The 15,814-nt window shown below is 36.2% G+C and overlaps 1 protein-coding gene and 1 pseudogene across 1 annotated transcript; both read left to right on the top strand.

The window, feature by feature from the left end:
- Positions 1-2,362: 2,362 nt before the first annotated feature.
- On the top strand, positions 2,363-6,416 carry LOC139890973 (chaperone protein dnaJ 10-like). The gene is made up of 10 exons (XM_071873908.1): positions 2,363-2,436; positions 2,822-2,935; positions 3,695-3,754; positions 3,862-3,944; positions 4,088-4,253; positions 4,621-4,750; positions 4,851-5,009; positions 5,123-5,295; positions 5,938-6,018; positions 6,127-6,416. The coding sequence occupies exons 2-10, from the start codon at positions 2,849-2,851 to the stop codon at positions 6,202-6,204; spliced, it is 1,017 nt and encodes a 338-aa protein (XP_071730009.1). The 5' UTR covers positions 2,363-2,436; positions 2,822-2,848; the 3' UTR covers positions 6,205-6,416.
- Positions 6,417-7,321: 905 nt separating this feature from the next.
- On the top strand, positions 7,322-15,568 carry LOC139887939 (bifunctional phosphatase IMPL2, chloroplastic-like; annotated as a pseudogene).
- The last annotated feature ends 246 nt before the right edge of the window (positions 15,569-15,814 follow it).

Genomic DNA, 15,814 nt, shown 5'->3' on the forward strand with positions numbered 1-15,814 from the left:
TTTCTCGATCTGAAGTTATCGAAGGTGTAAAGCTTCAATTTTGTTTTAAGATCTGTTCTTATTGATCTATTGCTTGCTCGATCTGAAGATCTGAAGCTATCACAGTTATATAAAAAGCTATATTTTATATATTTGTTTTTGTAAAATTATTGTGTATGTTGTTTCGAACATACACATGATGGGTTTCTGCGATTTGTTTTGGGTTTTAATAGAGAACTCAGGATAGTTTAGCTTCTTCTATGTCGAAGTCGAAAGAATATTCATGTGACAAGTCGAGTGATAGTCGTGTATCATCGTTCCTGATTTTCAACTTCCCGGATACGTGGTCTCGAGTCGATTTTTGGAAAGTGTTCGAGAATTATGGTGCTCTTAACGATGTGTATCTAGCCCGAAAAAAACTGTCGAGTGGCCAACGCTTTGGTTTTGTAAGATTTGAGGGCATTAAGGATGAAGATTGCTTCGCTAATGTTCTTAACACCATTCAAATCAACGGAAGGTGTATTCGAGCTTTTAAAGCTATGGAGAGAAAAAAGGATGCTGCATATCATAGAAGGAAAAATGTGGGCAGGGACCTACTGAAGGATAATGATTTCCCAGCTCCAAATTGGAACCACATTCCACCTAAATCACCAAATTGGGATGGGAAATCTTTCGCGGACACGCTCAAAGGTAAAAACCAAAAAGCCAATGATCTACGGGTTCCGGTAAACAATCTTATTGAAATAAAGGTAGGTGGTAAATGTTTCGAGTTTAACCTTCCCGAATCGGTAAGCAATCACAACCTTGTGTTTAGCTATAACAATGAACGATTTTATTGGTCTCTAGTCGAAGTAAATAACAAGCCGTTTGTTGTCGTCGACGATATGAAAAATGAGGATGTCGAGGCTGTTTTTGACTACAAGGGTATCCCAGAACAATCTTTTGGCGCTGCGGATTCACTTGGTGCTTCCGATCATAATAAGTGTCGTTCGGATAATGTCGAGAATTGTAGTACCCCTGACTATGAATTGTCTAATTCGACTGGGGAAAAAGAAACCTGTAATGAAGGGAAAAATAAGAAGTTACCTACTCGATCGATGGACCAATATTCGCCAATAGATATTGAAGATATTGAAGAAGGTGAGATTATTCAGCCTAAGGCTCATGGTGTTAATGTATCGGTAGAGGAAAATTCCGAGTTTCTTGGCTCAAATTTTGACGCAGAGGTTAATGTCGATCGATCAAATTTCTTGTCTGATTCCGATTATAAGTATATGGACCATTGTTCTGTTCCGATAGCTGGTTCTCCGGCAACGTTTTCTGATCCGGTAATTGCCTCTGATGTGGTTTCGAGGATGGAGGAAACTCAAGGGTCTAGTGACATTAACTCCAGCATTAATTTCGCGAATTCCAAAAGTGACAATATCGATTTCGAGAAAAAAGCTGTAACGACTGCTGGTGATGCAGGTTTCGAGGAAAAGAACAGCACGCATGTTGGTATTGAGGAAAAGAACTGCACGCGTGACCTTAATTCCCCAGGAAGTTGTTTTCAAAATCAGATTGGGCCAGAACATACTATTGGGCCAGACCACCCTTGTGAAAATAAAATGGACAATGTTGTTGCAAATGGGCTGGGCTTGGGTTCAAATGACCGTGACGTAAGTGACCCTAACCTAAACGGAAGTGAGTATGTTGACTTGCAAGACGTGTCCTCTTGTTCAATATACACCGCGGTAGCTCGTTTTCGTGTAAAAAGAAAAAAAGCTCATCCTTTGATTAAAAGTCACTTTATTAAACATGTGTGGGGTGGAAAAAATATGAAGCGTAACCGGCGCCGTGATAATTTTCGATGGCATGAGAGATACTTTATCGAGAATGTGATGAATGATTCGGAAGAGAATATTGACTGTTGCTCATGTTGCTCTTCATGTGCGTCATCGGACTCGGAAACATAATTTATTTTAGTCTCGTGTCGTGTTGCATCTAATATCCTCGTGTTTGTGAGTCCATTATAGTTTCGTGTTTACGGGTGTGTGTTCGTTTTTATTGTGCGGTTGTGGGTTGTCTCGTGTTATGTCTAGCTCCTTGCTAGTTCTTATCTCGTGTGCATTTTATATTTTAATAAAACTTGCATTTCAAAAAAAAAAAAACTTAAACTTATTTAAAGGAAAGATATAGCAACATGCACAAAACAATATGTTTAAACAATCACATCATCATCTTTACACGTATTGCGAGGTTGTGAAAATTATGAATTAAATTTAACTCTTACAAAATCAGAAGATAAGGGGCCAAAAATGGAATATGTAAATAGTGAAAGGGCCATCGATGTTGTTTAACTGACATATATGAACAGAAAAACGAATCATGAAATGGCAGGGCTTAAATCAAACGCTTGATTCCCAATTTATTTACAGATTGCTTCATCCGCTTCCTTATTTCCCTGATTCACAAATCGTAAGTACCTTTGATTCGTTTGAATACATGTTATTTCAAGTAACTTTTGCGATTAGTAAATGTATCATTTAGATCCTAATCCAACAATGTTAATTCAATTGCTAATTTTTTTATTTTATAAGATAAAATTAAAACCTCTATTTGTCTCAAAAGTTACATTTTTATCTCCTAGGGTTCAGGATTATGCAAACAACATGTGTTTCTTTTTAATATTTAGGGTTAACTTTGTATATACTTCGTACGTTTTTTAACGCAAATTCTAGTATTTATGCTTAATTCTGTGAGTTTAGTACAAGTTATTGAATTTTGTTCTAATAAGTTATTTATGCTTAATTTTAGTATTTATGTTCTAATAAGTTAATCTTTATGCTTGTTATATTACCAGGTGTACAACAGTTGTGATTGCTTAAGTATGGTGAAGGAGACAGAATATTATGACATCTTGGGAGTCACTACAGACGCGTCTTCATCCGATATAAAAAAGGCTTACTATGTCAAAGTATGTCCATTTCTTATTCATTTGTCAAACAAAATGCTAACTGTCATACTGTATAGATTTGTGTTTATGACAGTACTGATCATGCATATATGACTTGTGATCTATTGGTTTCCTAGAAATTGTGTATTACGAAAGTGATATATTGATATGACGTTTGGCAGATGAGTAGCATTTCAAATTTTCAATAGCCACTAAGAGATCTTTGTGTTTATCGTTGAATTTATGCTTTCCTTAGATCGTATTCTTATTGCCACACCTGCTTATTTAATAACTGAACTCTGCATGTTTATTCATTTTTCCTCATATCAAGAGTGGAATCAAGCTGATAATCACTACGTCATAATGATGTTGTTGTATGCTCAATATATTAGTCCTCCTTATGATCTTGAATAATATTTGGTTAGTGTGCAAAGCACCACACACAAAAGTCGGAAATTGAGGTGCTGTATGCTCTATCTCTTTGCATAATCAGTTACATTTTTCAATAAGTTAAAAGATTAGGGGAGGCAGACACTATGATTCTAATAGCTAGCTAAATCATCAGTACCAAAAACTTGTTTGTAACTTTGGGCTGAATTTTGGATGTAGATTGTTAGTTCAATTGATCATGATGTATGCTTGCGTTACTACAGATTATACTTAAGCAAGAGCTGCAACTTGTGGAAACATGTGTGATTATACATGCACTCATGCTAGTATTAATTTAGCTTTCTTGGTTAATATATTACTTTATAATAAGGCTTTCTGATGTTATTTCAGGCAAGGAAAGTTCATCCTGACAAGAATCCTGGAGACCCAAAAGCTGCCCACAATTTTCAGGTGTGGTATTTGTTCTTTATTTTTCAGATATTCGAAATTTCTTGATTAATTTTGAATCTAGAATATCAACATATGGCTTTCTTTTTTATATCTTTTCATGCTTGCAGGTTCTCGGAGAGGCTTATCAGGTACTAAGTGATCCTGAAAAGCGTGAATCCTATGACAAGAATGGAAAAGCAGGTGTACAAGAGTAAGTATCATATACCATTTGTTTCTCCATGGGATTGTTTTGTTTCTATGTTTGTTGAATATCTCGGTATGCCTTTTCATATAATTTTTCCTTTTCTATTAAAGAATTTAAAGCTGAGTGGTATTCGCTGTAATTCATTTCAGAGAGGCAATGGTGGATCCTGCAGCTGTATTTGGCATGCTGTTTGGTAGTGATTTGTTTGAGGATTATATCGGTCAACTTTATTTGGCTGCTATACAATCAGTAGAACTTGAAGAAGAGGGACAGGTTCCTGAAATTCGCAAGATGAAAGTCCAAGAGAGGATGAGGGTATATATATACATTCTTTCTCTATTTCTCAAACGCTAAACATAAACCAAACGGACCCGATTTTGTAGTTAGCTTTTAATTGTGGTTAACCTATGGTCCTGCTAGCATTTAACCACCTTTGTATGCAGAAAAGAAAAAAAGAAAACTAATTTATATATTTATTGAATCCATAACGATCAATAGTATGTGATAATGAACTCCCCTGTCTAAAATATTGATATTACGTTTGATCTGGACAAAGAATTAGTGAAAAAGTTTGGAGCTTTAAAGCAAGAAACTTAAGTTGGAATCTAAACCATAAATACTAATTGATGAAGGTTAAACATCTGAATATGGTAATCAAAAGTTCTTTGTTCTATCCATATAGGAATTTCAAAAGGAGAGGGAAACCAAGCTCATAACAACTTTGAAAAATCGTCTTCGACCATTTGTTGAAGGTCAAACATCTGAATTTGTAGCTTGGGCAACATCAGAAGCTCAACAGCTCTCAGAAGCTGGTACGTTTGTTTGTCTACCTTATTATCCCCTATGACGTGTTTGTAGATCATACATACTTATTCCCATTGAAGTTTTAAACGTTTTTGTATGACTTTTCAGCATTTGGTGAGGCTATGCTACATACTATTGGCTATATTTACACAAGGCAAGCTGCAAGAGAACTTGGAAAGGATAAACGTTATATGAAAGTTCCATTTATTGCTGAATGGGTAAGGGACAAGGGACACCAGGTCAAATCACAAGTTTCTGCTGCTTCAGGTTTGATTTAGCAACTAACTAAAGTTCATTTATTTTTATTTTTTTTTAAAAAAAATCTTCAAAATAGTTACAGAATTAGAAATAATGAAATTGACTGTAGTTGCTATATATAGGTGCTGTGTCTTTAATACAAATACAAGAGGAGCTAAAGAAATTGAATGATTCTGAAGCGAAGGAAGCGCAAATAATGAAAGCTATCGAAGAGAAAAAAGATCAAATGATTAATTCCTTGTGGCAGATTAATGTTGTAGACATCGAGAATACCTTGTCCCGTGTCTGCCAAGCTGTAAGTTCATGTTTTTTGTTGTTTACCTTAATAAAAAACTGATACAAGAACACATATTGACCTCATATGTATAGGGCACAAAAATCTGAGTGAAAATATAATAATTTTGACCTAAGTTTGACCAACCTTGACTTTGTCCGACTCAGAGCGACTTCGACTGACTTTGACTTGACTTTTTTAGCGTTGACTGACTGATTAGACGTTTTTGCTTTTGGGCGAAATGGGATGGGCTAGTCACCAAACCAACTAGTCGACCGAGACGGTTAACATTAATTAACTCAGGTGTATTTTGCATGCAGATGTCAGTTTTTCATGTTTGAAATGGATTATGTAACTTGAATAATCGAAGTCACTTAATCACATGTTTACATACAAAGAGTAAATTTTCTCAAATTAGGGTAAAAAGAATAATTGGTTAAATTTATTTTACCCTGAGGTATTCAGTTTAGTTTTACCTAGTATACAACCAGTTTTCCAAAACTAATTACTAAACTGTCAGTAATTACAAACAAAATATGTTCATCCTAGGTTAAGAAACAGATGGCTGCAAATCGCAAATAGTCATAGAAGCAACTAGATGAACTTTAGTGCCTGCTAATTCTCGTGTGATGGCAAGTAATTTATGTATGCTTGGGTTTTTAGGTGCTCAAAGATCCTACTGTTTCAAAAGACGAGCTCAAGCGACGTGCTATTGGAATGAAGAAGCTTGGAACCATATTTCAAGTAGGTCATTATGTTCTAATGCAATCGTGAAAAGAACCAAGTATTGAATAGAATTCAAATAAGTACATTTTGTAAACAATCATACAAAATCTCTCTATCTGATTTCAGGGAGCCAAGTCTAATTATCGCAGAGATAACAGTTTGCGCCAAGAAGGTGCCGAGGTCAATGCTTCTTCATCCAAGTAATATGACGCGGTTTATGTCATCACGTATACCGTATTCATTCATATTCATATGTCAATTATTTTATGCAAGTTAATGTATGCATTTTGTTCGGTATCTTCCATCATTATATGATGTCTGTAATGTTTTCCATCTTTAGAAACAAGGTTCTGTCCCGTACTTGTACGTTTTGTTGAGGGAGTATGCTGTATTTAGACTTTTAGATGTGATGATTTCGACTCAGAAATCTTTGATTTGTTCTCGTTTCATTTTTAGCAGGTCAAAAGGGTAATTTAAGCAAATTAGCTAAAACAGTGTACAAATAAAATCGATCAGTATCTAATTGTTATTTATAGCCGAATCATCACCTATTACAAGTCATAACCGAGTCGAACTTATAACTCCATTTGGTCAACAATTTTAATTTAGTCTAAGTTTGTGATTTGGTTATGAAAATGAAGAATATTCACGTTGATCTAACTGACTGTACCCGGCAGCAGAACTTGGAGATGTTAACATGGGGTTGAAAATAATAAAAGAATGGTGATTCCCAATTTCGATAATCATCTAAAACAACATCCTCATTTACATAAAAGAATGATGATTCCCAATTTCGAATGGGTTTTGCTCGAAGATCAAAGAAGCCATATTGTTTAAAATAGAACCACCCCGCATGATAAGATTCAATCTGAAAAAGATTCTCGAAAATACGGAGAGAAGGGGTTTGTTTTGTGGCATGACAATACATCTCAAAAATAATAATTTTACGGATGCTAGCAGGTTCAAGTTGGCCAATCGCAATTTTGAAATGACAAATTACAGATTGAAAAATTCGGTCAAGGGAATACGTAGGTTAACAGATTCCAATGCATGAGAATATATGGTAATTTTTCCTGGGGGAGGTTGATTAGCGCGATCAGAAGAAGATGATGGTATAATAGCGTCAATTGAATGAAGAACCGAAAAACGGTAAAAAAGATCTAAATATTGCTGCGACACTGAACTAGCAACATTGCGAACGTCGAGCAGAGAACGATTACTGGTGGAACGATAAGACATTAAGTTTGTATGTTCATATGATTGTAAGTTTGTATGTCTTCGGCTGGCATCATGTCATTAATCATTATAGGTTCGATTAACCATGTCCTGGTGGCTGAAGTTTATCGGTGGTGATGGCGTTGGAGCTTCTCTTTTTTATTATTTTTTGTTTTGTTGTTGAAGGAATACGCAGTGGTCGAATGTATATAATCATATTTAAAGTTTCTGGTCCTATATTGATTCTTAAAAGATAAAAATAAAACAGGTTTTTTAGTGTTTCACTTCATACGGCTCGAATCTTAGCGCCTGCAAAGAAAAACTTTGTTACCAAAGTACTTGATGTGTGGTTGTTTGTATGGATATCGCATATAGTTCATCTTGTTGCTTGTTTAACTAAAGGAAAAAACTTGCACATTTTCAGTTATGGAGAGGAGAATGGTTGGCAATGTAAAGAAGAATCTGCAGATTATGTGTGAGTTTTAGATCCAATTGATGGGACTAAGAGTTTTATAACAGGTGCTACATCTCTTATGAAGTTTTTAACCATTTAGTTGTAGCGCCTATTAAAAGTTGCTACATTTTCTATATTCAGGGAAACCCCTTTTTGGCACCCTCATTGCTTTACTCAACAAAGGTAAACCGGTATGAGTTATATCATCCTTCAGAAACTATAAGTAGTAAATATTTTGAATAGCATTTTTGTGATACCTGTACTTTTATAACCTTGAGTCTTGCGATTGGCATGGCTTAATCCACCTTTAGTTATGTATTAACTATTGGCAATGTACTTCGATCCAAAATTTAGGAGCCTGGAAAGGCCCTTTTGTTGTTGTCCTCCTAAAACTTTTGCCACTTGAAACTTGATTACCAATTATTTCAAGTTTGTTTTTCAGATAAAACCAATAAACGCGATATTTCCTAAGGTTTATTGTCATGAATAACGTATAAACTAGATTTGTGTCGATGGATACTTCAATCTGTATGGTATTATAAAAAAATAGATAACTTTCATTAGCATATGAGTTTTTCTAGGCAGATGTGTTTAATTGATATTGATATTTTCTTGTTTGATTCAGATTCTTGGCATAATTGATCAGCCTATTTTAAGAGAAAGATGGGTTGGTATAAATGGAAGGACAACTAAATGTTGAAATGTTGAATGGTTGGTGGGTATATGTGGTCAAATACCACATGTGTTTTATGCAATGTTGAATATTAAATTTGGATGGTACAGCCACTAGCCGCATTTTGTTGAGCATACACATTATGAAGACTTTTGCATTCACAAGTTCACCAACCAATCTTGTGTTACTATAAATATGAGCATTATGCAAGCTCATTTCTGCATCTCAAATTACAAGTTATCTTGTATACTAATAATTAAATAGAGAGTTTGTGAGTGTTTAGTCTCCTAATTACAAGAGATATAAAGATTAGTACTTATCCTTGTAATTAGAGAGAAGTGTAATTCCTATTATTCTTATTAGTGAAGCGTTTCTTTCCTTGCCCGTGGTTTTTACCCTTTTGGGGTTTTCCACGTTAAATCTCAGTGTTCCTATTATTGTCGTTATTTCAATTATTACTAGCGGTTTGCTATAATTCGGTGTCGCTTTTCACAACAAGTGGTATCAAGAGCTAAGGTTCTAATATCTAGTGTGTATTAATCTACTTATCGTATGCTCTGTGGTTGCCACGGGAGTGGATCGTCCACATCAGAAAATAAGTAAGATTATTTTCACTCGGTAAAAGTCCTTGGGTGTTATTTCAAGAAAAATAATATTGTCGAAAAGAAGATTGTAATTATAGCAATGTCTACGAAATTTGAAATTGAAAAGTTCAACGGGAGTAACTTCTCGTTATGGAAACTAAAGATGAAAGCTATCCTGAGAAAGGATAAGTGTTTGGCGGCCATCAGTGGACGTTCCGCCGAAGTCACTGATGAAAAATGGGAAGAGATGGACGGCCAGGCTATCGCAAATCTTCATCTGGCACTAGCAGATGGCGTTTTGTCTAGCATAGAAGAAAAGAAGACGGCGAAAGAGATTTGGGATCACCTCGTAAAATTGTACGAGACCAAATCACTCCACAATAAGATATTCCTTAAGAGGAAACTTTATGCGCTACGCATGAATGAATCTACTTCAGTTAATGAGCACATTAATTCTTTGAATACTCTATTTTCTCAGCTCGCTTCATTAAGTTGCAATATAGAGCCAAAAGAACGTGCTGAACTTTTACTTCAGAGTCTACCTGACTCGTATGATCAACTCATTATTAACTTAACCAATAATGTTCTCTCGGAGTATCTAGTCTATGATGAAGTTGCGGCTGCTATTCTAGAAGAAGAAAATCGGCGCAATAACAAGGAGGACAAACAGGCCGGTTCACGACAAGTGGAGGCCTTGGTGATGTCAGGAGGGAGATCAACGGAACGTGGCCCAAGTGGGAGTCACAATCATGGTAAACCGAAGTCTAAAAAGAAGAAGACCTATACATGCTACAATTGTGGCAAGAAAGGTCACCTGAAGAAGGATTGCCGGAGTTTAAATAACTCAAATCCTCAAGGAAATATTGTAAGCACTTCAGATGATGGGACTGCTTTGGTTAGTGAGGCTGTGGTAGCAAATGAAGGCAGAAAGACATAAAGACATTTGTTGATGTCTGGTTATTTGACTCGGGAGCTACTTTTCACATGACCCCTAGAAGAGAATGGTTCAAACAATATGAACGTATCTCAGGAGGATCTGTATACAGTTGTAATGATCATAAACTAAAGATCATTGGAATTGGAGATATCATTTTGAAGATGCATGATGGTACAATTCGTACTATTCAAGGTGTGCGACACGTGGAGGGTTTGAAGAAGAACTTATTGTCTTTAGGACAATTGGATGATCTTGGTTGTAAGATGGTGATACATGAGAAGATCATGATAATCAAGAAAGGCGCGGTTGTACTTATGAAAGGAGAAAAGGTGGGTGCTAATTTATACATTCTGAAAGGCGAGACGGTACAGGAATCGGAAGCATCTGTTGCTTCGAATAGTTCAAGTGATAAAGTTGCTATGACATGGCATCAAAAGCTTGGACACATGTCTGAACAAGGTATGAAGATTCTTGTGGAAAGAAATCTTATTCCTGGTCTTACAAAGGTATCGCTACCTTTATGTGAGCATTGTGTAATCAGCAAGCAGCATCGCCTGAAGTTTAACACATCAAATTCTAGAAGTAAATTGATTCTAGAATTGGTTCACTCTGATGTGTGGCAAGCACCAGTTCAATCCCTAGGAGGAGCAAAGTATTTTGTATCATTTATTGATGATTACACTAGGAGATGTTGGGTGTACCCAATCAAGAGAAAGGCGGATGTGTTTGAAGTTTTCAAAGTTTACAAAGCACGGGTTGAACTTGAATCTGGTAAAAAGATCAAGTGTTTGAGGACAGATAATGGAGGAGAATACACTGGTGATGAATTTGATAGGTTTTGCAAACAAGAAGGTATCAAAAGGCAGTTCACGACAGCATACACTCCTCAACAAAACGGAGTGGCAGAGCGGATGAACAGAACCTTGTTAGATAGAACAAGGGCGATGTTGGCAACTGCAAGCTTGGAAAAATCATTCTGGGCAGAAGCAGTAAGTACTGCCTGTTACGTGATAAATCGGTCACCATCAACTGCAATTGAGTTGAAATCGCCGATGGAAATGTGGACTGGAAAACCAGTTAATTATTCTGACCTTCATGTATTTGGAAGTCCTGTGTACGCAATGTACAATTCTCAAGAAACGACAAAGTTGGATCCGAAGTTCAGAAAGTGTTTGTTCTTGGGGTATGCTGATGGAGTTAAGAGGTATCGCTTGTGGGACCCCACTGCCCACAAAGTAGTCATCAGCAGAGATGTTGTCTTTACAGAAGACAAAGATCTTGAAGATGTTAGCACTTCAAAAGAAACTATACCGATACAGGTGGGTAATGAATTTCATAAAGATTCTTCTGAAGCAGTACCAGAGCACGATGAAAATCAAGTAGTCGTTGATGAAGCTCCAGCGACTCGTATTTCTAATCGGGAAAGAAAACGTCCAGTGTGGCACTCGGATTATATTATGGAAAGTAATGTTGCATATTGTCTTCTAACAGAGGAAGGAGAGCCAACAACTCTTCGCGAGGCACTGAATCATTCAGATGCATCTCAGTGGATGACGGCTATGCAGGAAGAAATTGAAGCTCTTCATAAAAATAAAACATGGGAACTTGTGCCATTGCCAAAAGGTAGAAAACCTATTGGAAATAAATGGGTGTATAAGATCAAGCGAAATGGCGATGATCAAGTGGAGCGGTATCGTGCAAGGCTGGTGGTTAAAGGATATGCTCAGAAAGAAGGTACGGACTTTAATGAAATATTTTCTCCTGTGGTTCGACTTACAACAATTCGAGTAGTTCTAGCGATGTGTGCTACATTTGATTTGCATCTAGAGCAGCTAGATGTGAAAACTGCATTTCTTCATGGAAACCTTGAAGAAGAAATTTATATGCTTCAACCAGAAGGTTTTGAACTACAAGGAAAAAAGAACTTGGTTTGCAGGTTAAAGAAATCTCTGTATGGTCTCAAACAGGCGCCGAGATGTTGGTACAAGAGATTTGATTCTTTCATAATGAGCCTTGAATATAACAGACTTTATGCAGACCCTTGTGCATATTTCAAGAGGTTTGGGGACAATGATTTTGTCATTTTGCTGTTATATGTAGACGACATGTTGGTTGCAGGCCCCAACAAAGATCGTATTAATAAGCTGAAGGCTCAATTGGCTAGGGAGTTTGAAATGAAAGACTTGGGTGCCGCAAACAAGATTCTAGGGATGCAAATTCACCGAGACAGAGATAATAGGAAGATTTGGCTTTCTCAAAAGAATTATTTGAGGAAAATCTTGGAGCGTTTCAATATGCAAGATAGTAAGCCAATCTCAACCCCACTTCCTACTAATCTCAAGTTATCCTCCGTTATGTGTCCTAGCAGTGAAGACGAGAGGAAGGAGATGTCTCGAGTACCGTATGCATCAGCAGTGGGAAGTTTAATGTTCGCAATGATATGTACAAGACCAGACATTGCACATGCAGTGGGAGTAGTTAGTCGGTACATGGCGAATCCTGGTAAAGAGCATTGGAATGCGGTAAAAAGGATCCTTAAATACATCAAGGGAACCTTAGATGTTGCATTATGTTATGGGGAACCAGAATTTATTGTCAAAGGGTATGTTGATTCAGATTATGCAGGTGATATCGATAAAAGTAAATCTACCACTGCATATGTTTTCAAACTTTGTGGTGGAACAGTAAGCTGGGTTTCAAAACTGCAGTCAGTTGTGGCAACGTCAACAACAGAAGCAGAATATGTAGCAGCTACTCAAGCTACTAAAGAGGCAGTATGGTTGAAGATGTTGTTGGAAGAACTCGGGCACAAACAGAAGAATATCACTTTATTTTGTGACAACCAGAGTGCCTTGCATCTTGCAAGGAATCCGGCATTTCATTCAAAGACAAAGCATATACGAGTTCAGTATCACTTCGTTCGTGAGAAAGTGGAAGAAGGAACCGTGGATATGCAGAAAATTCATACTGATAAAAATGTGGCTGATTTTCTAACAAAGTCAATCAATCGTGACAAGTTTATTTGGTGCCGTTCTTCATGCGGCCTAGCAGAGACGTAAGCAACATCATTGGCAAGGAAGGATTATCGTGTGAAGATTTATTGGGCTTCAATCAAATCTTCAAGTGGGAGATTGTTGAAATATTGAATGGTTGGTGGGTATATGTGGTCAAATACCACATGTGTTTTATGCAATGTTGAATATTAAATTTGGATGGTACAGCCACTAGCCGCATTTTGTTGAGCATACACATTATGAAGACTTTTGCATTCACAAGTTCACCAACCAATCTTGTGTTACTATAAATATGAGCATTATGCAAGCTCATTTCTGCATCTCAAATTACAAGTTATCTTGTATACTAATAATTAAATAGAGAGTTTGTGAGTGTTTAGTCTCCTAATTACAAGAGATATAAAGATTAGTACTTATCCTTGTAATTAGAGAGAAGTGTAATTCCTATTATTCTTATTAGTGAAGCGTTTCTTTCCTTGCCCGTGGTTTTTACCCTTTTGGGGTTTTCCACGTTAAATCTCAGTGTTCCTATTATTGTCGTTATTTCAATTATTACTAGCGGTTTGCTATAATTCGGTGTCGCTTTTCACGACACTAAACTGAATGGAGAAGAAATATCCACTCGCAGCTGCTCGAAACTTTCACAAGCATATCTGTATGGATTGATCTAAGTTTCTTTGCTAAAAAGAATTTATCTCTTAATTGCACGAGAGGCCCTTACATGATTGATGTTTATTTTTGTATCTTATATTTTCTATACAGGTATACAACTAGTCCACATCTATTTAGCGCAGATGCTGAGGTGGCCTTTGCTAGAGTTAGAGATAAGGTATGCTAATGTGTTTCTTTTTATAGGCAGCTGATACCGTTTTCCAAATACTAAGAGTGTATGTATATGTTACTTACCTTTTGATGCATGAATTACTCATGTGGTAAAGCGACTTAGGTTAAAATCTAAAAGCTAGTCCTGATTTTGTGTATTTATATGATTCACTAGTAGTTTGCACATATTACACGTGTGCACAATTTGCTTGTCAGGCTGCAATAAGCATTGTTCTTTAGAGGGCAGTTTTTAAGCTTGTTAATCTAATCAATTTATCAAAAAGACCAAAAAAAATAGTTTTGACAGACCAATAATTTTATTAGAATATATGAATCTTGACCTGTTACACAACACTTCTTTCCTGCTCATGTTGACCGCATATGCTTGTTTTACTGCTTTGCAGCCTATAGTAATTTACTTAGATAGTTAGATGTTTTATAGGTTCTCTTTGTTTTTTCTAAACAAGAAATAACTTTTTTTCAGAATAATCCATGACGCCATACCCTGTACTGTAGTGTTTGAAGGCTGCAGACATATTATAATCACACCTCATTATGGTAAATGTGATTCACAGGTGAAGGTGCCATTATATGGATGTGATTGTTATGCTTATGCGCTTTTGGCGTCTGGGCACGTAGATCTCGTAGTCGAATCTGGTCTCAAAGTAAGGTCTTCACTATGTATTACTCCCTACATATTTACACGTCTTCTAAGGATGACTAACAATAGCTAGTAAAGGTGCTAATTTAAACCCGTTTACCTTAATATTTGGATCTAATTGGGTTTTTCCCCCTCCTAAGTGGCAAGGGGTCAAATAAGTACATTTAATAATATAGCTAAACAGGAAACTGGTAATTTGACAATAGTTGACCAATGTACCTCCATAATCATAAATATAATTTCTGGTTTTCTGTTAGACCTTAATAAAAAATTATTTGAATGGACAAAATAGGTGCCGACAAGTTTGGACCCGTTTCCGTCCATTACCCAAACACCCATTTTGCCACCCATTATAGTTAGTCTTTCATGCAGTGTAAAATCAATTTAGCAAGATTTGCAACTTATCAAGGTAAAGAATTAATATTTGAGCAAATGTCTTACATCACTAATTCTCTGAATTCATCATCATATATGGTTTCTTATGTTCACTGGTATTTTCGTTCAGTGAACGGGAGCCAAAAGATTTTAAAAAAGCAGACTTTGTGCCATATGAACAACAAATTTTTAGGTTGTTATAATGATACTGAAGTACTTCTCTTTTTCAGCCTTACGACTTCCTTTCCCTAATACCAGTGATAGAAGGGGCTGGTGGAGTAATAACCGACTGGAACGGGAACCACCTTACATGGGAGGCCTCTTCTAACTCACAGCCAACAAGTAATATTGTGTTACAAACTCAATCTCACTCTCTTTTTTATTTTCCTTTTGTAGTTTTGTTATATGTTATATGGTCACACACATAACACACCATGAATGTTGCGAGACTTGAAATCTCAACGTTCTGGTTGGTAAGATTTAACTGGCACTTTAACTGTTTTTCTTAAAAATGTGTCGATTTGATGTTTTGTTTTCAATGGGTCAATTGATATCAAATGAGGAAAATTTATCTCCACATTTCATTAATGGCTCTCTCTTTATGTGCCCAGGTTTTAATGTAGTGGCAGCTGGAGATAAACAAGTTCACCAACAAGCCTTGGATTGTTTAGAGTGGCAGTAACTATTGACGCTTTCTTATGTAATAACAATTCATCTGGCACAAGTGCGAGTCTCGATATAAGAAAAAACTGGTTCAGTCTCAATCTCATGAGATATGCAAGTTTTTATTTCTATCTAAACAAACCATTTATCTAATACAGTTATTCTAAAAGTATGACGCATAAACTAGTTGAATGCAAGAGTTTTATTAATCGTACTACTCGTAAAAATTATATAGCTCCGTCCAGTTTTAATGGATGATCTGGTTTTTTATGTATGAAATTTGACTGTTCAAAATAAAGTCTTAGAAAAATAAAATGACATGGTTCAAGAAAAATGATAGACAGGTACACTTATAAAATTTAGTTGAAACAGTTTTAAGAGAAAGTACATTTGTAAGGAAACAGTACATTCAAAAT

The sequence above is a fragment of the Rutidosis leptorrhynchoides genome, chromosome 2 (assembly GCF_046630445.1).
Source record: "Rutidosis leptorrhynchoides isolate AG116_Rl617_1_P2 chromosome 2, CSIRO_AGI_Rlap_v1, whole genome shotgun sequence".
In the NCBI taxonomy this organism is placed as follows: domain Eukaryota; kingdom Viridiplantae; phylum Streptophyta; class Magnoliopsida; order Asterales; family Asteraceae; genus Rutidosis; species Rutidosis leptorrhynchoides.

Excerpts from the sequence above, each read along its gene's own strand:
- LOC139890973 (XM_071873908.1), top strand. The coding sequence starts at position 2,849 with ATGGTGAAGGAGACAGAATATTATGACATCTTGGGAGTCACTACAGAC. Across the intron at positions 3,755-3,861 it reads AAGCTGCCCACAATTTTCAG|GTTCTCGGAGAGGCTTATCA; the intron begins GTGTGGTATTTG and ends TCATGCTTGCAG. Across the intron at positions 5,296-5,937 it reads TGTCCCGTGTCTGCCAAGCT|GTGCTCAAAGATCCTACTGT; the intron begins GTAAGTTCATGT and ends TTGGGTTTTTAG.